This window comes from Arachis stenosperma, chromosome 5 (assembly GCF_014773155.1).
Source record: "Arachis stenosperma cultivar V10309 chromosome 5, arast.V10309.gnm1.PFL2, whole genome shotgun sequence".
In the NCBI taxonomy this organism is placed as follows: domain Eukaryota; kingdom Viridiplantae; phylum Streptophyta; class Magnoliopsida; order Fabales; family Fabaceae; genus Arachis; species Arachis stenosperma.
This window is the reverse complement of record NC_080381.1, coordinates 111,166,105-111,189,280: the sequence shown is the minus strand read 5'-3', so window position 1 is coordinate 111,189,280 and position 23,176 is coordinate 111,166,105. Positions and strand designations below refer to the sequence as shown.

The following is a 23,176-nucleotide window of genomic DNA, read 5'->3' as shown; positions in this document are numbered from 1 at the left end:
ATTCTGTGACGAATTAATCTTTAGTCAGTTAGATTAAAAAATATCATAGATAACCAAAAAAAAAATAATGACAACTTTATAAGGATATTATAAATAAAAATTAAACAGAAAATATAAAATTTAGAAATTTGTCATGTATTAATAATGTATTGAAAGAATACAAGTTTTCTTTCTTAACTTTCTTATTCAATAGTGTGTTAGAATACTTATCAGGTAAATTGAAATATTTTTGTATGGTAAAAACTAAAAAGTAATTGTAAATAGAGGATAAAATAATTAATAATACCTAAATAAATAAAGTTAATATTCTATGAGTATAAAAACATTTTATATTATTATATATTCAATCATTAAATTGTAATTAAATTATAACTACATATACTACATAGTATTTGTGTCAAATATATTAGAAATAAATGAGCATTATTAAAAATGTGATCAACTAGTTAAATAGTAATAAAATAATAATAATAATAATTTTTGCGAGAGAAGGGAGCAGCGGGAAAAAGAAAGAGACAGAAAAGAAAAAGGAGGGAGTGAAAACAAAAAACAAAACAATTAAAGAGAGAAAGAGAATGCATACATATTACAAATACGATAATTTTGTTTTTGTTTTTGTTTTTGGTTTGGACACTATCCACTCCCTACTCTCTCTACTTTGCAGAAGCAGAGTAACACACTTTGCAACGTTCTGAATTCTGATTATTATGTAAAATCAGAGACACAGAAACAGAGAAAGAGAAAGAGTAGTGCCATGAAACAAACAACAAACAATGCAACAAACACAAACACCTTATCTGCTTTGAACATGAACATGCCTCACACACAACAAGAGGAACAAGAAGAAGAAGAAGAAGAAGAAGAGGATGATGATTCTTCCTCCTTCTTCGATGCCCTTCTCTGCGAAGAAGAGAAGAACATTCTCGATGATGATGATGACAACCACCAAAGCAGCCTTCTCATGGACAATCGGGAACACGACCACATCCTCTCTCTTCTCTCCAAAGAGACACACACTCACACCATTCATGCTTTTCTCGAGGCTCCACGAAACGACGCCGTCTCCTGGATTTCCAAAGTTAGCTCCTTCTATGGCTTCACTCCTTTGACCACTGTACTTGCAGTCAACTACTTCGACAGGTTCGTCACAAGCCTAACGTTTCAGAGGGACAAGCCATGGATGACTCAGCTCACTGCTCTTGCCTGTTTATCTCTTGCTGCCAAAATGGAAGAGATCCATGTCCCACTTCTCTTGGACCTCCAAGTATGCTTCTTTTTCTCTAACTCTTCCTCAAGTTTCTTTCTTTCTTTCTTTCTCAACCTGGGGTTTTATTTTATTCATAGGTGGAGGAACCCAAGTTCTTGTTCGAAGCCAAGACTGTTCAGAGAATGGAGCTTCTTGTGTTGTCTACACTCCAATGGAGGATGAACCCTGTCACCCCAATTTCCTTCTTTGAACACATTGTTAGAAGGATTGGTTTGCATTGGGAGTTCTTATGGAGGTGCCAGCGTGTTCTTCTTTCTGTCATTCCCAGTAAGCATTTATTTATGCTACACCCTTTTCTATTAATTATATTCACATTCACATTCATATACTTATTATCATTCTATTCAGATTCAAGGTTCATGGGTTATCTCCCTTCTACATTGGCTGCTGCTACCATGATCCATGTTATTAAAGAGATTGAACCGATAAATGCAATGGAATACATAAATCAACTCATGGGGTTACTCAAGACTAGTGAGGTTTGTGTTCTTGGTTAACTTCAATTGTTAATTTCTCAAATATAACTAAGGATTTGGTGAGTAATTGAGGAATCAGAAATGTTTGGTAACAAAAAATAAATATTAGCCAAAAACTACCAAAACCATTTAGTTATTAAAGTACCCTGTAATAAATAAAGGTTAAATAAGATAAGTTTAGACTATTTGAACCGATTGGAGAATTTATGGTGGTGGTGATCCTGCAGGAACAAGTGAATGAGTGCTACAAACACATAGTGAAACAATTGGTTTTGAATCATGAAGGCATTTACAATGTTTGCCAAAAACGCAAACGGATATCCGAACCAAGTAGCCCCGGGGGTGTAATTGATGCATCATTCAGTTGTGACAGCTCAAATGATTCATGGACAGCAGCATCTTTGATCTCTCCTTCACTATCAATGGAGCCAATGTTTAAGAGGAGCAGAGCTCCGGACCAGCAGATGCGATTCGCCACAGTAAATCGAGTGTCTATCAATGTTATAGATAGTCCTCCTTAATAATAACTTTAACTTTGTATTCTAATTCCAACATGGTAGGTTTCTTTGGCATATATATCTGGAATTCTGATATTCAAATGAACTGTATCATGTTCTTAATTTTACACATTGCTGCTAAAACATTTGAAATTCAATGAGGTTTGAGTGGAACATGGATATGATATTGAGTAGAAAGATGAATTGTGGTTTTTAAGTTTAACTTTGTTTCTTTACTTTCTTACTATCATCTGCCAATCTTATCTCATGTTTGTGCAGAATAAGATCTAGATATTGGAGATTGTTAACAGATAAAGAAAGATGGCTGAAATTTCTTTAGTCATACATTGCCATTGATGGAGCAAACCATACCATGCATGAATGTGTTTTGACAATAACATACCTAATTTACAAATCTGTTTATATCTGAGGTATGTATGTTTGACTCATTCCCTTTGCCTCAACATATTGAAAAGTATGCATGTAAGTCACCCAAATTTCTCGCTATTAAACTCTTCTTTCGGTTCTGCATTCCACTCAGTGTAAATAACTTAAGTTGTAAATTATTAGCAGAAAGAAAATTCCAATTTCAAATGGCTTGATGTTTCAGTAATCCTATAGTCAGATCACACTTTATTTCTGTTTGACAATTCATTATGATAGTGTGGACTTTAAGCAGTTTTGTGTCTGTGGTTGCAAATAATTTAATACAATGTTTGTTGTTGTTATACCATATTATGAATGAGTCTCAGTCTATTATGTTATGTTAAAGAAGACTATTCTTGTGTTAGAAAAAAGAGCACCAGGAATAATAATAGTATGTTGTTCCAATTAATGTAGGATCAGGGAGATGGGGGAACTCCATCATTGCTTGTTTTGTGGATTTATGTCACATTAAAGTGATGATTTGAGCCAAAACAAAAAAAATGCATTAGGCAAAGATATGTAAGGAAAGAATGATTAAGAGGAACTTTATAGCTGCTATATATCATGGTACTTGACCTCTCAGAATATAGGTGATGGGTGATTGAGAAGACTATTTCTTTTTTTTCTTTTTTTTTTTTTAAATAAAAGAAGAAAAGTGGATGGGTTCTCTCTACTTCTCTTATAGCTTTTAGGGGTCTTGTCTTACTAGTGATGACTATTATGCTTGACAATGAAAAGTGAGAAATCAACAATGTTGACTATATATAGGGCATAGGCACTGTCTTGACTTGAACAATCAAAATGGGTTCCAAAAAGACAATTCTTCTATTTAAGACTATTTATATGGTTATTTGTAAAGTTCTTACTTTTTAAAATTAAAGTTTTAAATAAATTGTAACAATGAATTTTAGCAAATTAAAATTAGGTTAAATTACACAGTTGGTTCCTATATTTTTGGTGAAATTACAAATTGGTTTTTACACTTTAAAAATTTGTAATTAGGTCCCTAAAGATAATTAAAATTTGTAATTTAGTCCCGGTCGTTCAAAAAGTGTTTGATTTAATAGAATATTCTCAAAATATTCTCTATTTTGAATATATGACCTACACATGTTTGCAATAGAGACCAATTTACAACTTTAGTGAAAGTATGGGGACTAACAGTGTAATTTAACCATTTGAAAATGACCAAAAACTCTCTAGACTATCTGAATCCATTCTACTCCTCCCCAACTCTCTCACTTTCCAAAATGGCACTCCAACTCCAACGCTCTCTGTCTCTCACATCGACTCATCATTGTCGTGCTTTTCGCCTCTGTCACTACACCGAATTCACTAATAAATTGAGTTGCTATTTTTGTGTTGATTTGTTGCTATTTTTTTCTTAGACATTAAATTATTCGCTTTGAGCATGCTTGGGACTGTAATTGTTCTCTTTCATTTATCGTCGGTGTTCAGTATTGGGAGATTGGAAGAGAAGAAAAAGTTGTCAGATGAGAGAGGCGAGATGGAGAAAGGAGGCGAGACCTGACTCGTGAGCACAAATGCGGTGGATCCGACGTAGCGATGGTGAACCGATGTGAGAGATAGAGAGCGGTGGGGTTTGGGTGTTGTTTTAGAAAATGAGAAAGTGAGAGTGAGAGTTGGGGAGGGACCGGGTAGGTTCAGATAGCCTAGGCTGTTTTTGGTTACTTCAAATGATTAAATTACACAGTTGGTTCCCATACTTTCACTAAAATTGCAAGTTGATTCTTGTTATCAAACATATGCAGGTCACATGTTCAAAATAGAGAATATTCTGTTAAATCAAACACTTTTTGAACGACGGGGACTAAATTGCAAATTTTAATTCTCTTTAGGGACCCAATTATAAACTTTTAAAATATAGGAACTAATTTACAATTTCACTAAAAGTGTAGGAACCAACTGTGTAATTTAACCTTAAAATTATTATAAGTTTTAATAAGGATAACTCACAAAAATTATATTTGATAGATTTAGTTTTAACATTTAAAATAGATATAAATATAACGAAGAATAAAAATAAATATAAATATTAAAAAATCTAAAAATTTTATAAATTAAATTTAAAAAGTATATTATTAAAATAATATACTTGTGCTTTTTAAAAGTTTTCCAAATCTGATGTTACACAAATTTAATACATTATTTTTAGGTAAATTTCTCGATAAGAGAGCATTTATTAATTTTTTTTTGTTTACCACGGTATTCCTTAACACGACAAGCCAACGATTAGAATCTCCGTTTTATTAACTTTATTCAATATGCGTCTACTATTTATGGATCCCAAAACTCTTGAATTGGTTCAAAGATGATATAATATAAACAAAAATTTCTTGTGTGCTAGCAAATGAATGTTCATACTTTATGTCATTCATATTTTCAGTTTGAGGTTAATTTTTATTCTATGATGAGAGCAAAAATACTAAGAATTTGTTTATGATAATTGATAAAACTTAACTTTACAAAAATTTTAGTCCAAAATGTGAGACTGGTCAACGGAGAATGAACACCTTTCAAATGACGAACTTTTATTTGGGGTATGGTGTTTGGCTTTGTTCTTCCGATGTGGTCCTTGTTTATTTGCCATTTTTTTTCCCTCTTGTTTTTCTTTTGCGTTGGTTACTTGGTTATGAGCACTATGTCCCTTGCGATGATGGTTTTTTGAAGCGGCCAACGGCGTGAGATTTTCAAAGTGACAGCTATGTTTCCTGGCAAACAATTATTATTTGGTGATATGATATCATAAGTCTGTTTCAAAGGAGTCAAATTCGGTAGTTGCATGCAGTGCTTTCTTTAATGTAAAGACATCGAACCACTAGGGGAAAAAAAAAAAAACTTAGATAAAATGAAGGTCCATTTCGGATTTCCTATGTCACTACAAAGTAGAAGATTGTGATGTAGTTGATTGAACAATTGAATTGTCATAGATTATTAATATTATTATGAAGAAACATTTGTAATAGGGACCACAATGTCAATGGGTGATGGGGTGTGAGCAAGAGACAGGTAATGTGCACGAATATGCATCTAAAGTAGTTACCTATCATCACACCCTTTAAGACCGAGCATGCTTTTGTTGCACCAAGTATTAGCCTCTTTTTAATTTATTGCAGTCAAAACTGCCAAATTTATCTAAACAAATTAATTACGTGTATGCAAATTAATTTGGGTGTAGCTCTATTACACTATTAGGTACTGCAACATTGGGGGAAGAACACGTCTATGCACTCAACTATAGTCTACTACTTGTGAACCCAATAGTCCAAAAACATGTCCTAACCAAAATAATAGTCCTGTAATAATCTAATTTTGATGCATTAAAAATATAAAATATTTTGTATAATTATTTGAATGACCATTAAAAGATAGTTATTTTTTATTCACATAATTTTATATAATTAATTGGAGCATATGTAAAATTAATTTATATTGATGATATATCAAAATTAAAATTAAAAATTTTAATAATCATGTTAATATATCCAATATCTCTTATAATAATGATGTGTCAGGATGGTAAATAAGCACATTCTGCATTTTAACAGGTTCACTAACCATATGGGCTTGGACAATTTTTTATGACCTGAAGCAAGCTTTGACTTAATTGAGAAAAATGTGCCAAATGTCGGTTGAAACGTTTTTCTTGGCCCAAATGAATTGTTTGAAAGGCCAAAACCCAGAAACTTAAAACAATGAGAACTTACTGACCCAAAAAAAAAAAAGAAGAGAACTTACGAAGTTTGAGCAAAAACAAATGAGAACTTTCTGACAAATCATTGTTTCGCTGGTAGTCTGCTACGCATAAATATGACATGTAGATTTATAATTAAAATTAAAATTAAAATTTAATTTGACATATTACTAACTCAAAAATATTTCATGCAAGTATTTTAACTATATCAACAAAGGTGTTTGACTTCCATACTCGTTATTTCAGACTTTTTTCATATTGATAGTGTAACATACTAATATTGTGAGTGGGTAATAGAACAAATGTTTTTTTTTCTTACATTAATTAATAAGGTACTTGTTCATACCCTGGCCCAATGTTAAGGGCTCAGGTCCAACCGAAAGGCCTGATCCAAATAGATTAAGCCTAGCAAAGCACCGACCTCCACTTAAGAGGTCGGTGTCAACCACGACTTAGTATAAAGAAGTCGGTTATGAGATTGGCTGGCAGATAAACACTCATTCAAATGAGTAACCGCCCCTAAAATCTCTCTAACCACTTCATAAAGCCATATCTTAACCTCCCTAAGATAATGGGACGGTTAATATCCTAAAGATACGGCACTACTCCAACGGTGGTTATTGGCTCACCACTATAAGTACACTGACACGCCTCAGGTATCTCTAAGTCCAATACTCTCTAAGACCTGCTTACACCCTTGCTAACTTAGGCATCGGAGTGTCCTTGCAGGTACCACCCCCCATTCACACGCGAGCACAAGTCGGACGGAGCCTCCCGAGTTGCGGACCTACCCGGAGTTCTCCTCCATTATACGCTTGGGCCGCCAAACGCCATCCATTGGGCTAATCTCTGGTTACCTACCGTAACATTGGCGCCGTTGCCGGGGACCCGCGAGATCATCCCTCGATGGCAGAAAGATCCCATGAAGAAGGCCATGTCGAAACGGATTCTGAGCAAGAGAATCTAGACATGGGCAATGACAATGAAGACACAGCCCAACATCAAGACGATGATCAACACAGAGAGGGTACCTCCGGAGTAAAGAATCCGAAGGTAAATTCCTCAGATGGGCGTGAATCAGAAAAAGGCGGACCAGCTCACGTAGCTGAACTAATGGGATTGGTCCATAGCCGCCTGGAGCAACTGGAACAAGAGCGGGAGAGACAAAAGGAAACCGAAAGGTACCTTAAAGAAGAGATGGAACGGAAAGAGTTAGAAAGAAAATTGCAGCTAGAATCCCCTCAAGAACCCGCGATGAAGGAGAAGACCAACTCCCAGGCGGAGAGATCCTTTCAGCGAGGACATAATGAGGGCAAAAGTTCCAAGGAACTTCAAAAGCCTGATATGACCTCTAACGATGGAACTACGGATCCAAAGCATCATCTTAGCAACTTCAAAAGTCGGAGTATCTAGCTGACGCCTCCGACGCTACGAGATGCAAGGCTTTCCCGACCACTTTATCGAAAGCAGCGATGAAGTGGTTCGATAGCCTTCCCCCAAGATCCATCACTAGTTTTGAAGACCTCTCAAGGAAATTCTTGATGAGGTTCTCAATCCAAAAAGATAAGGTTAAACATGCACCGAGCCTCCTGGGAATAAAACAGGAGGTCGGAGAGTCTTTACAAGCCTACATGGAAAGGTTCAACAAGGCATGTTTAGAGATCCAAGACCTGCCCCAGAGGCAGTAATAATGGGGTTAGTCACGGACTTAGAGAAGGCCCCTTTCACAGTCCATATCTAAAAGACACCCCGTTTCTCTAAGTGATGTACAAGAAGGGCCGAGAAGTACATCAACATGGAAGAGAATGCAAAGCTAAGAGACCTGAGTTCGCGACCTGGACCCACTTCCTCCTCTAGGGAGAGAGAAAGGGAAGTCAAGAAGAAGGAAGAGCTCGGTCTCGAGGCCCAGGAAGTACCACTCTTATACTCCTCTAAAGACTTCATAGTGGACGTATACAGAGAGATTTGCAACACCGAAAGGCTGCCACCCCCAAGCCTCTTAAAAATAAAAAAGGGGGAAGTCGCAGCGATTGCGAGTACCAAAATATATGGTCACTCCACCAACGACTGTTACGACCTCAAAAATGTGATTGAAAAGCTGGCTAGAGAAGGTCGGCTTGAGATATCTCATGGAGAGGTCGGACACCCATGGAAAGAGAAAGCGAGATGACATGGACAGAAGAGATCCTCCACCACAGACCCCTGAGAGACACATTCACATGATCTCAGGGATTTGCGGGAGGTGGGATCACCAAATCTTCTCGCAAAAGACATCTCAAAAGAGTCTACCAAGTCGAGGAGAGAGACGCCGACTTCCCCACTATCTCATTTACAAAAGAAGATGGGCAAGGAATAGTACCGGGCAGATGATCCCGTGGTGATAACTATGATCTAGCTAATGCCCATCTCCACAGAACCCTAGTAGATCAAGGAAGCTCGGCGGACATCTTTTCAAGCCCGCCTTCGACAAGCTAGGGTTAGATGAAAAAGAGTTGAGAGCTTACCCCGACACCCTATACGGGTTAGGGGATACGCCAAATAGACTTTATAGTCATCGATGAAGGGTCAGCCTACAATGCCTTAATCGGCAGAACTACCCTTAATCGCCTTGGAGCAGTGGTATCAACTCCTCACCTCTGCATGAAATTCCCAACTCCAGGAGGAATAGCAACGGTGAGGGGAGATCAGAAATTGGCGAGGAAGTGCTATAACGAAAGCCTAAATCTGAGAAGAAAGGGCAAAGAAGTCCACACCATAGAGTTGGGTGGAACAAGAACCAGAGAAGAACTACGACCCCAACCGGGAGGAAAAACCGAGGAGATACAAGTCTGAGGAGGAAGGAAAAAACACTTACATAGGAGCCAACCTAGGGGAAACCCTAAAACAAAGGTTGGGAGAGCTCCTAAGAACTAATTCCGACCTCTTCGCATGGAAGGCTTCCGACATGCCCGGGATTGATCCCGAGCTCATGTCCCACAAGCTCTTGGTTTTCCCAGGGTCCCGACCTGTACAGCAAAGAAGACGCAAGCTCGGTCCGGAGCGAGCCTCAATAGTAGAAGAGCAAGTACAGGCGCTCCTGGAAGCCGGCTTTATTAGAGAGGTCAAATACCCAACGTGGCTAGCCAATGTAGTGCTAGTCAAGAAACAGAATGGTAAATGGAGAATGTGCGTCGACTATACCGACCTGAATAGGCATGTCCTAAGGACCCTTATCCTCTACCGATATTGATACCCTGGTGGACTCCAGCTCGGGTACCAATACCTATCATTCATGGATGCCTACTCGGATATAACCAAATCCCGATGCATGAACCCGATCAGGAAAAACATCGTTCATCACACCAAAAGCCAACTATTGCTACGTGGTCATGCCATTCGGACTAAAGAATGCAGGAGCCACGTATCAAAGGCTGATGAACAAAGTGTTTTCCCCCATATAGGGAACCTAATGGAGGTATACTCGACGACATGTTAGTAAAAACCAAGCAAGAAAACGACCTCTTAACCGACCTCTCACAAGTCTTCAACACTATAAGGTTGCACGGGATGAGACTAAATCCCGCAAAATGCGCCTTCGCAGTAGAAGCAGGGAAATTTCTAGGCTTCATGCTGACACAAAGAGGGATTGAGGCCAATCCCGACAAATGCAGGGCCATCCTAGAAATGAAAAGCCGACTTGTTTGAGAGAGGTTCACAGCTAAATGGCCGACTTGCAGCCCTCTCCAGATTTTGGCAGATCGGCACTGAAATCCCTTCCACTTTTCTTTATTAGAGTTCAAAAGATTCTTAAGTCAACCTCCTATCTTAACACGACCAGAACCGGAAAAGACCTTGTCCTATATCTATCCGTGGCAAGCAGGGCTGTCTCATCAGCTCTGATCAGAGAAGACAAGGTCGGGCAACACCCGGTTTACTTTACCAGTAAGGTCCTGCAAGGCCCCGAGCTAAGGTACCACAAACTAGAGAAGTTTGCTTACTCCTTAGTGATAGCCTCACGAAGGCTACGACCTTACTTCCAGGCTCACACAATAAGAGTCCGTACGAACCAGCCCATGAAGCAATCCTTCAAAAGACGGATGTTGCAGGGAGAATGGTTCAATGGGCGATAGAGCTCTCCGAGTTTGATTTGAGATACGAAACTCGGACTGCAATTAAAGCCCAGTGCCTCGCCGACTTCATTGCAGAATACGCAGGTGAACAAGAGGAAAAACCGACTACATGGGAACTCTATGTAGACGGATCCTCCAACAAGACAGGGAGCGGCGCAGGCATAATACTGGTAGATGAAAAAGGAACCCAAATAGAGGTCTCCTTAAAGTTTGAATTTTCGGCTTCAAACAATCAGGCAGAAAAAGGTACTTGGAGGAAAACCTTGGAGCACCCCGGAGGCACTTTGCAGAAACCGAGGTAAAACACATAACTCGGGATCTAAATAGCAGAGTTGACGCCCTATCCAAGTTAGCAAGCACCAAACCCGGAGGGAACAACAGAAGCCTGATCCAAGAAACCCTACAAGAACCCTCGGTATCAAAAACAGAGGATGAACAAGAGGTACTTGAAGTAGCCGGCCTAAACCTCGGATGGATGAATCCCTTAGTCGAATACCTGAAATTCGACATCCTCCCCAAAGAGGAAAAAGAAGCTAAAAAGATCCGAAGGGAAGCACAACATTATACTTTGGTGAGAAATGTCCTTTACAGAAGAGGGATATCAACACCATTGCTGAAGTGCGTGCCGACCTCAAGAACCACCGAGGTGTTGGAAGAGGTACATAGTGGAATCTGCGGAAATCATCTCGGAGCAAGGTCATTAGCCAGAAAAGTAATCCGAGCCGGATTCTACTGGCCAACCTTGCAGAAAGATGCCACAGAATTTGTGAAGAAATGCCAATCATGTCAGATGCACGCAAATTTCCACGTAGCTCCACCTGAAGAGCTCATCAGTATCACTTCTCCCTGGCCTTTTGCAAAATGGGGAATGGATTTGTTAGGTCCTTTTCCCCAAGCACCAGGGCAAGTCAAATACTTGATCGTGGGAATAGATTACTTCACAAAGTGGATAGAAGCAGAACCCTTAGCTACTATCACCGCTCAAAGAAGTCGCAGGTTCCTCTACAAAAACATCATCACCAGGTATGGAATACCTTATTCCATCACCACAGACAATGGAACCCAATTCACCGACGCCACTTTCAGAAATCTAGTAGCCAGTCTGAAAATCAAGCACCAGTTTACCTCGGTAGAACACCCACAAGCCAACGGGCAAGCCGAGGCAGCTAACAAAGTCATACTGGCAGGATTAAAGAAAAGACTACAGGAAGCAAAGGGAGCTTGGACTGAAGAGCTCCCTCAAGTATTGTGGGCTTATAGGACGACCCCCCAATCCGCCACAGGAGAAACGCCCTTCAGATTAGTCTACGGCGTAGAAGCCATGATTCCAATAGAAATCAGTGAGCAAAGCCCAAGGGTAATTCTCCACGATGAGGTCGGAAATATACAGGGGCACAAAGAGGAGCTCGACTTACTCCCCGAAGTCCGAGAGGGGGCCCAGATAAGAGAAGCTGCACTGAAGCAAAGAATGACTACGAGGTACAACAAAAAAGTCATTCGAAGAACATTCGCTACAGATGACTTGGTCCTAATCAGAAATGACATCGGAGTCAACAAATCGGGAGAAGGAAAACTCGCCGCAAATTGGAAGGGACCATACAAAGTCAAAGAAGTCTTAGGAAAAGGTTATTATAAAGTAACCGACCTAAATGGCACCGAGCTACCAAGGTCGTGGCATGCTTGTAATATGAAAAGGTACTACAGTTAAAAGCGAACTCTACTCCCTGATGTACTCTTTTCCCAACTTCAAGATTTTTTCCCAAAGAAAAGGGTTTTTTCTGGAGAAGGGTTTTTAACGAGGCATCATAGTAGAGGCTAAGGGAAAATAGGCTATCAAGACCCTTAGTAGCAAAAAGGTACCTTCCCAATTAATAAAGATCTTTTTCATTTACTATATCTCTCTTAAATATCCTCCTTTATTTTTTAAATCTTTCCACGAAACGCGCCGACTTAAGCTCGACAAAACGTGAAAATCCCATGAACCGACCTAACATGGTCGTCAGGATGAAACGACGAGGTACAAGTCGGTGTAAAGAGGTTATATGAGTTGATCGTATCAAACTCGGGAACAGTCCGACTCATAAGTCAAAGACAAGAACCCGAGTAGAAAAACTCGGATATATTCCGAGTAATTGAAAACGCATCGCAGAAATAACCTAAGTCATAAAAACTCACTAAAGCAAAAGTTGAGTATAAAGGATAACAAAAGAGATATCAAAACCTGGAAAAAGTTCAAAGGTTGCATACAAACCTTTGAACGAAAAGGGCTTGAGAAAACAATACAAGGTTTTTTCAGAAAAGATCAAAACAGAAAAGCATGTGCACGCACAAGGTAACTTAAACCCTTATCCAAAAAAGGGCATTTATTTTTAAAAAACCCTTATCCAAAAAAGGGTACGGATTGGAATATTTTGTTTACGGCCTTAAAAGGCCAGGAAAAGCAATTGTTCACAACCACCAAACAAAGAAATAAAGTTTAAAAAAGAGGGGACCCACAGGCCGGGCCCCCATATAGCCATACAAATAAAGGAGTCATTTTTTAATCGGAGTAGAAGAATCACCACCACCAGGAGGGGCGCCACCAGGACCAGCCGGAGGAGCAGAGGAAGAACCCGAGGCATCCGTAGGACGAGGAGGAGACTCGATAATTCTCTGTCCCCGAGTCTTCAGGTCTGACTCGGAAATGACCTCGGGGACAGGAGGATCCACGATGGCACCATCAATAACTACCTTGTCGGGATGTAAAGGAGAAAGGTCCAAGTCAGGAGCAATAACTCTGACTTGTTCCAAGAAAACTCTCCAAGACTCCTCGGCACCATCGGCGATAGAGTCCTCCAACTCGGCGTATGCGTTCCGAGAATTCAGCAAGTCCTTCCTCACGGCCACAATATCTTGAAATAAGCTGTGGTAGCTGTCTTGCGCCGTCTTCCTCAGATTAGCCTCCAAAGTACATTGGGCCCGTAGTTTACCCTCCTCCTCCTTCAGGTGATCCCTCTCCTTCCTCAACTTATCTCTCTCCTCCTTCAGCTCCTTCTCATGTTTTTCAAAAATACGAAGTCTCCCCTCCAACTCCTCAACCCTCGAGGTTGCACCCAAGGAGCTAAGGGGAGCCTTCTCAAAGATGTCCAAAAGTTTGCCGCAAACACCCGCCGCCCTAAAACTCTCCTCAGCCATGGTGGTGAGGTGGTTTCGAACAGAAACATCATCCATACTAATAAAAGGATAGATGTTCTTTCGGACGAATGCCATAGCATCCGCCTTAACCCCACCATCAAAAGAAGAAGAGCCAGACTCTAAAGTCTTGCGCTTCTTCTTCTCGGGCTCGGAGAGAATTTGGGCAGAAGGCGGTGGTCGGGGCAAACTTGAGGAAGAAAGGACAATGGGCTGAGAAGGAGTGCCAGCGTTCTTAGGAGGAGGAGGAGGAGGAGGAGGAGAGGTGATCGCCCTGGCACCCCCGGACCTAGCCCGGGATTTCGCCTTGGCCTCCTGGACCCTTTGGTAGGCCTCCTGAGCGTTCTTTTTTGCCATATCTACAAAAGAAACAACCAAGTTACAAGTCGGTAAAATGTAAGTCGGCGAAAACAACTCGTCGGTAAAATGTAAGTCGGCGAAAACAACTCGGAAATAAAGAATGCAGGCACTACCTATTTGAGATTGAACGAAAGTCGGTGTTCCCTGAAGAATTTTCCTGGTATCCAAATATGGGGACCTCCCCCACGCTTCTCGGAAAAACCCTACAATGGCCGCCTCCACCTCATCCAGGTCATCGGGACCATATTTTTCACAAGAAGAGGGCGGCGACCAATAAAGGGGGAAACGGGGGGAGGAATGCTCATCCAGAAAAAAGGGGTGGTGACCCTCTACGGCTTGAAGTTTGAAAAAGAAGTTTTTGAAGTCATGGAAAGATTCGTCAAAAAGGGTGAAAATCCTCCGACCTTGTATGGCTCGGAAGGATACCCATTGCTGTTTGTTGTTCAGCCCACTAAAGGGCTTAGTCATATGGAAGAGAAAGAAGAAAATCTTTAGGGAAGTTTGAAAGTCCAGAGCATGGCTTATAAACTGATAAATCTTCAAAAAACCCCAAGAATTGGGGTGAAGTTGAGTAGGGGCAACATTACAATGATGCAAAACAGATGTCTCGAAGTCTGAGAAAGGAAGAAAAACACCCAAACGGGTGATCATGCACTCATACATAAAGAAAAAATGAGGGGCCTCCTCATCTTCTCTCCCAAAACAGACCCGGTCTTCAGGACCCGGGATTATCAGTTCATATTTGGGCTCGTCCTCCTCTGAAGTACAGAGCCTGTGATGAGTACGAAGATGAGTGATGAACTCAGCGTCGACCAACGGTTCCTCCCCAAGGACCGTAACATCTACCCACTGAGAAAGAACGTCTACGGAAGCCATTTTTTATATAAAGAAAAGTGGCAGAAACCTACAAAAGGGAAAAAAGAAAAGGAAAAATCAAAAAATACGGCCTCTAAGGAGAAAGATTCGAAACTAGAATCTACAGGTCAACCTATCTACTTGCAAAACAAAACATGCAAACATAGGGCATGACATGGAAAAAGCAAAACTAACCTTTATCCGAAAATGAAGGTTGGAGAAGAACAGAAATCTTTTGAACGCAAAGATGCAACACGAACAGGATAAGGAGAAGTTTGAAAGATCGCAGAAACGGAAAATGGAAAGAGAGGGAAAGTATTTATAAATAGGCCAAGGGGCATAATGGTAAAAACGAGGCAGCCATTAATGCGACTGCACCGTTACCAAAGCCCTCAATCCCTAAACGCTTCCTCAAACGGACACGACGCTTGAATTGACGTAACTGTCAGAAACAAAAGGTCGCGAAAATCACGTCGGTTTCAAAACCCGTGAAGGTCGGCTACGAACCCGAGTTAAATACTTGAACCCAAGCCTTAAAAGGATCTTGGGCTCAAGTAGGGGCACTGTTCATACCCTGGCCCAATGTTAAGGGCCCATGTCCAACCGAAAGGCCTGATCCAAATAGATTAAGCCTAGCAAAGTACCGACCTCCACTTAAGAGGTCGGTGTCAACCACGACTTAGTATAAAGAAGTCGGTTATGAGATTGGCTGGCAGATAAACACTCATTCAAATGAGTAACCGCCCCTAAAATCTCTCTAACCACTTCATAAAGCCATATCTTAACCTCCCTAAGATAATGGGACGGTTAATATCCTAAAGATACGGCACTACTCCAACGGTGGTTATTGGCTCACCACTATAAGTACACTGACACGCCTCAGGTATCTCTAAGTCCAATACTCTCTAAGACCTGCTTACACCCTTGCTAACTTAGGCATCGGAGTGTCCTTGCAGGTACCACCCCCCATTCACACGCGAGCACAAGTCGGACGGAGCCTCCCGAGTTGCGGACCTACCCGGAGTTCTCCTCCATTATACGCTTGGGCCGCCAAACGCCATCCATTGGGCTAATCTCCGGTTACCTACCGTAACAGTACTAAAATTAGTTTTTAAAATGTTTGAATAAAAGAATAAAAATAATTTTCTAATCTCTATATTTTTATTGTTATATTAAAAAATATCTATTATCATTTATCTAATTTTGAGTGATAAAAAAGAAAACTATTTCAGACATTCAACTAATACAGTATATTGAAAACTTAATACCTTTATTTTTTATCAGTGCTAAATATATATCCAAAATGATTAAGGATACATTTTATACTCTTAATTAATAAAAATATTAATAATACCAGGGAACTAAGATGATTTAATATCTTTGGGTGAATTCAAAATTTTTATGTAGATGATGCTTATGCTAGACATTAAATTTTTTCTGATTTATCAGGAGAGAGAAGGAAGATGAAGAAACGGAAGCTAATTGAATCAGTTTCCGTGATTCACGTTACAATGATACTGAACGCATCTGCTCTTAATTTAAATATGATAAACTATTTAATAACCAATATTTTAAATCATAAATAAATAAAACTAATTACTATATTTATAATTAATTAAATTGTTCTATTTTTGACTGATTTAGAATTCATTTCATATACTTTTTCTAAAAATATATATGCTAAAATAAGAATAAAAAATACTAGCTTTTTGTTTTGAATCCTTAACTATAACACTAAAAACATTATAGATGGAAAAAATAATAGGGGTAAAAGTTTTTTTTTGAAAAAAACTGCATGGATATTCTTATATTATTTTAAAATGTCAAGTGATGTAAGTACTTAAAGTTAAAGTATTGGAAGATTTTTAAGTGTAACATCGTATTGATGTATCATTTTTTTTTAATCGTTGATCTTTATATATATTAAATATATTTTTTATAATTAAAATTAATGATTAAAAAATACTGAAACACCGATATAACGGTATATTTAAAATTTTTTTTAAAGGATTAAAACAAGTTTGATCCCTTTTTTATATTTTGGTCAAACCAACATGGTTACACAAACGGAGACGGTTAACATAATTAATCCATTTGAATTTAGAGGACCAATCCATTGAACTCTGTTTCTAGCAGGATTTTGGATGGAATTTGAAAATAGAGACCGACGAATCCATGGGAATCTTAAATAATGACATTTAGTTAGTTCGATAAACCCTAAAATAATTAATTAATTCGAAGGATATGTGTTGCACTTACGTGAGAAATAATGAGATAAGGGAAGGTTTTGTTGAAGATCACGCCACTGCGGCAGTTATGATTGTTGCATTAGTGGGAAATGAACTGTCCATAACATAACATACACTTAGACTGTAAAGTTAAAAGAATTTGTTATCGTGTGTCTTAAGAATATAGATTAAATATATATTATAAAAAAATATTTTAATATTAAGATATTTTAATAATATTAAGATATTTTTTTATGGTATGTTTAACTTATGTTCTTAGAATATACTATAGCAAAATCGTATAATTAAAACTACTTTGCAGCTGAAATATTTTCTTTCTTTCTCTTAAGTTTGAACTTTCACTAATAATGTGAGAGTGACATTGATAGATGCCAGCTTAAACGGTCAATTATTACATTCATAATCTCATTCATCAAAATCTGTTTGCTTAACAAACCAATGCATGCAAGTAGCCACTCATTTTGAACTTATCTCTAACTACACCCTCTCACAAATTCCAATTCATCACGTTGCCGTTTTAGTTAGTTAACACTTGTGACTCCCCGAAAACGACACTTGCGTGGCACCCTCCCACCGCTCCCTTAATTTCTTCGGTGGAATCTACTGTTTTCTCTAAATTTAGATCTTTTAAATTTTAAATTTATATTTTAAAAAATAAAATATAATTTTTATCTTTAAATAATTTTTTATATTTATTTTTAGTCTCACTTATAAAATAAATAATAAAAGATTATATTTTATTCTCTAAAATAAAATTTAAATTTTAAAAAATCTAAATCTATTTTTTCTGCTCATTCCTTCGCTTTAATTTAATTATTTTGTATTCTAACTTCTAACAAAATTATTTTTTATATATTAAAATAAAAATATTATTTGATATTAAAATCAGTACTTCTAATATATATATTTTTTATCAAAAATAAAAAAATTTAATCAATAATTTTTTAAATGAGTATAAAAAAAATATATAAAAAAATATTTTTCTCTTATAATATTTTTAAAATATACACTTGACCTTTTTTTATTTCAAATATTAACTACTAGTAAGTTCTTTTTGGTCGCTTTCAGTAGAATAAAACGGAAAAATAAAATTAAAGCTGTATTTAAAAGCCACAGAATATATTATTTTAAAAAATAATAAAATAAGTGAGTAATTAAAGAATAAAGATAATTGGTATTCAATTAATTCTGTTTTTATGATGGCAATTGTCGTTAGCTTTCAAAATCTATTGGCCGACTTATGTTGGTTGATTCCGTGATTTATTAATTTAAAAACATATAACAACCATTAATTAATTAAATAAAGGTTTCTTGGGTTCCAGAGAGGAAGCGTTATCTATCCAAAGCAGATAGCTATCGTCATGCTTGATGTTGAAAGTGTTGGACGCTTTCACATTCTTTGCAAGCAAGCAAGAAAAGAAATATTTTCACACATTCTCCAATATCAATCTACTTGTAATTTCTTGCTATTCATTTTTTTCCCTCTTTTTTTTGGTTGGTTTAGAATTTAGACTTTTAGTTTTGGATTACGACTTCCACCAAGCTTACATAGATAAAATTAGATATGGAGTGGTCACATATTGCCCATGGTTTTTAAAATTTCCCATTCCGGTTTTTTATTTCACATAAAAATGGTCAAGTTTAACGTTTGTGACTTGAAAGGTATTTTATGATATGGAAAAATAATTATTTTTATTCGTAAACTTTGTAAATATTAATAAGAATATGAGAAAAAGATAAATATGTTTTTGATTTTTTGTTTTATAAATATTAAAATTTTCGAAAATTTAAAAATACATTTAAGTCTCTAACTTATTTAAAATCTAAACATATCGATCCTCATGTTTTACTTGAGTCTATTAGATCCAATAAAAAAATTAAATGTGATTTTTATTGTGCTTACCTGATTGATACAGATGCATATGTGAGATAATTTTTAAAATATGATAAATTAGATCTAAAAATCGATGTGTTCAGATTTTGAAGAGATCAGAGACTTAAATGTCTATAGATCAAAAAGTTAAGAATCAATTTATAATTATTTCTAAAAAATTCATCAAATAAAAAAAATTAACATTATATCTATAAAAAATACATTTTGTGTGACAAAAATATCCAAATTTAATTTTTTAATTAATTTTTTTAATAAAATTTAAAATTATCCTTGTTCTTTATTTTAAACTTCAATTTTACTACCATATTTTTTTTTTCAAATCACAAACTTTCAAAACCTTCATTATTACCATCACCTTTCCGGTTACTATTGTCACTTTTTTTTCCTTTTTATTGGAATTTGAGAAAAAATAGATGATAGTAGAATTGAGTTTGAAAATAAAAAGTTAGAGTAATTTAAAAATTTTATTAAAAAATTAATAAAAAAATTAAAATTTTAATACTTTTATGACATAAAATTTATCTTTTATTATTATAATATTAATTTTTTTATTTGATGGTTATTTCTGTCAATATTTATAAAATTTATAAGTATTAATAGTTGTTTTTCTTTTATAATATATTAAGTGTTTATTATAAAATTACTCTTAAAAAATTTAAATAAATAAAAGAGGTATATAAATAGTTATATCTTTGACACATCTTTTAAATAAGAGTCTTTTTTAAATTTATTTAAATTTATATATATTTTTATTTTATGTTATTTTTTTCTCTTTTAAAGGATAATAAATATAAAATTCTAAATTTTTATTCAAAAAATTACATTTTTTTAAAAGTTCAAACGAATAGAAAAAGTAGATAAATAGTTATATTTTTAACATAGTATTCAATAAATGTAAATTATGGATTATCTTTTAAATAAAAAATAAAAGAATCTGGCAGTACATTTCCAACCGTTAATTATTCACTACTTACTCACACATTAATTTTTGTTTTCCTATTTGTTTCATGTTCTTTTGTTGCTTGAGCACGTCCACAAAATTAATTAATAATTTAAAAAGCAAGGAGAAAGTGAATTATCCAAATCAAACAGAAGATGCATGCATGATATATTATCCATCAGCCGCATACAATTCATGCACAGTTTAAAGTTTAAACGCTTTGGATTTATATTGGCCTTCTGTCCATTTCCTTCTCTATCAGCAAAAGAAGCTTTGTTTTTATCCTTCAAAGAATCTCTCCGTACACTCCCTGTCTTAACAACCTAATCACCTTACAATTTCTACACATCACAATTCTTCTTTTTCAACCCAAAATACAGAACAATCAAGTTCCCCTTATCAGTCAATTAACTTTGATTAATTAATTAATTGGGAGCAGTAGCTAATTAACTATCCCACTTCATTATTATTTTAAAATATGTTGGTTGGGGAGATGTCACTCAATGTTACAACTTAATTAATCCCAATATCATCCTATGATCTTAAATTCTTAATCTTATCTCCAAGTTTGGACCGAGTCATTCATTGTACTTCTCACTCCAAAAGGGAAAAAGTAAAATGCTTTCACTTTTCTTTTCTTTTTCTTTTTTTTTCAACAAAAAAATCTACTATTACATTTCTTGTTCTATAAAATGCAAATAGTCGTGCTATTTAATTATTTGATCAGGTACACTAAATTAATATACACACTTTTTTTCTTTTGTTATTAGATAGAGTAGGAGATTTATTTGATAGCTAATTCATTTCATTGGTAAAAACTAAAAAAACGTGTTAGTTTTGTAACAGGAAGAAGCAACTTAACAGTTAGTAGTCATTATCGAGAATAAGAAACAGAAATAAAAACGATATTGGGGAAATGAAAAAGGGTCCCATGAAGCACAAAGGAACAAGAAAGCGAGGAAGGCTAACTAATAGGTATTTGAATTTATATTAGGCCCTACATTATTAATATTATTTCCAAACAGCAACAAAAAACTAAAGAGGCTATACTTTTATGTTTCCGTTCACATTTAATTTACTCTTCTTCTCTCTTGGCCATGGCCGTGCATGTCCCACACGACCAAACCTACCGTCCAACAAAACAAGCCAACGTTGAAAATTTGAAACCCTGTTACTTACTTGGGCGGCTTCTTTATATGTGATTGTTGCCACCATATATATCATATACCCTTCTTCCTCTTTTGTTGCTTTGACACTTCTCTTAGTGCACGCAATAATCAATATCAAAATCAAATTTGCTCTTCTTTCTACCTAGGTTCCACCTGGTTTAGGTTATATATATTATATATCTCCAATAATATAATTTATGTTACTTATTATTTCTCATTGAATTCAACTTAGTTACTAAGTAGTTCTGAGATATGATTGGTTCCCAAAAGAAGAGCCACGGTAATCATCTATCAATCACGAACACTTTGCTGAATTGTCGTGTCTATGTGTCAGACATATTTCGGATACGACACTCACTGACACTCGTCCGACACACGTGTCTACTGTGTCCAAACCGTGTCTCAATAAAAAATAAAAAATTCTTTTCCCGACACACTTGGACACACTTAAATACCATCACGTGTCAGCATGTCCAATCTTATTCTTAATATATATTCTTAAAATAAATTTAAATATAGTATATATTATTATTTATTAAAATAAAAAATATTTTAAATATTTGATATAATTAAAATAAGACTTTAAAAATAATTTAAAAATTAATTTATATTTTAATATCAATAAAATATTAAAATATCATTATAGTTTATTTAAAAAATACCTTATATTTTATATGTATGCGTGTCCCCGTGTCATGTAAAATTTTAAAATTCGCGTGTCAACGTGTCCCGTGTCGTGTCGTGTTCCGTATCCATGTCAGTGTCTGTGCATCATAGATAATCATAGTATTCAAACTGAGAATCTTACCTTATCTTTCGTGAATGTTTTGTTTTGTGGGATGTGCTAACACTCTAAACTTTTTTTTTCCTTACGGTATTTCTCGATCCGATAATTCAAGAATTAATTCATTACAGATCGAAGCTTAATTTAAAGATTTATCTTAGTTAATGAGTTGTTATATAGATAGGACGAGATTCAAATACTGACACTTACTTAAATAAACTAATAAGTCAGACCAACTCAACTTGATTAACCCTTGAAAGTTAAAAGATTTTAATAGATAAAAAGTAGTGATGAATGATGAGCAAGTAAGTTCCCAGAACTGAAAGGATTGTGACCCTTCACCAAACCACACCACCTAAGATAGGAAGCATTGGGCTCCACCCTTTGACCATAAAAGCCCATATCATTGGAAATTCTGGTTTTTTTTAGATAACCTTTCATTTTCACTTCAGTTCTGTACAAATTTTTGTTGAATTTTATTTCGCAACTGCCTTAGGCCTTAGGGGGGATCACAATTTAAACTTGAGCAATGCTATTTTCACATCTAAATGTGATGTTTAATCACCACATTGTAAATAAAAATAATAGTTTTCTTTCCTTAAATAACTATTAGTTTTGTGTTAATTATAAGTTCAAAGTATAAAATTTGTATACGTCATAAAAAATCATAATATTATATTATAAAATTATTTCTCTAAAAAATTTATAGGTATATATTTAATATATTTGTTCTTTATTTTATTCATTATCTTCTATCCGACATAAGTGTTTTTAAGTAAATATTAATTTAACTAGAACTTCTAACATTTTTGCTTTAATAAATACACAATTAAGTATATTATAAATTTAATTTTTTTACTTTATAAATTTTTTTCTATGATTAACCTAATTTTAATGTGTTCATACTTTTTAACCCCAAAATTTCGGGAGCTCTTTATTTGGTTGTATTGTTTTGTTTTTCCATGGACATACATGCATCTATCTATAATAATTGGTTCCACACCCGCCTAGAAATCTTAATATAAAAAAGGATTCCTCCATTTTAATATCCACCGTTTTAATTAGTTCGAGCCTCGGAGTTTGTCCATGATGGTCCCTCAGAGTAATGATTGGATATTTGTGGTTTTCATCCCCTGATGAAATCAGGTATATGTCAAAAATCAATGGCTATTAATTTTGATATATATGAGGATGTGAAAATTGTTGGAAACAAAATTGGAAGGTTTTCGTGCTTGCATTCTCCAAACGTGCTTAATTTAAAACA

General features: G+C 35.9%; 1 protein-coding gene across 3 annotated transcripts; it reads left to right on the top strand.

Annotated features, from left to right (window-relative positions):
- The first annotated feature begins 611 nt into the window (after positions 1-611).
- LOC130982324 (cyclin-D3-2-like) lies at positions 612-3,210 on the top strand. 3 transcript variants are annotated; one of them, XR_009087121.1, is made up of 6 exons: positions 612-1,264; positions 1,345-1,534; positions 1,616-1,746; positions 1,971-2,299; positions 2,520-2,671; positions 3,081-3,210. XR_009087121.1 is itself a non-coding variant. In XM_057906292.1 (5 exons), the coding sequence occupies exons 1-4, from the start codon at positions 755-757 to the stop codon at positions 2,262-2,264; spliced, it is 1,125 nt and encodes a 374-aa protein (XP_057762275.1). In that variant the 5' UTR covers positions 612-754; the 3' UTR covers positions 2,265-2,299; positions 2,520-2,714. The 3 variants fall into 3 exon arrangements, 2 of the variants coding, with proteins under 2 accessions (XP_057762275.1, XP_057762274.1); XM_057906292.1 differs by lacking the exon at positions 3,081-3,210 and having other exon boundaries at positions 2,520-2,714; XM_057906291.1 differs by lacking the exons at positions 2,520-2,671; positions 3,081-3,210 and having other exon boundaries at positions 1,971-2,443.
- The last annotated feature ends 19,966 nt before the right edge of the window (positions 3,211-23,176 follow it).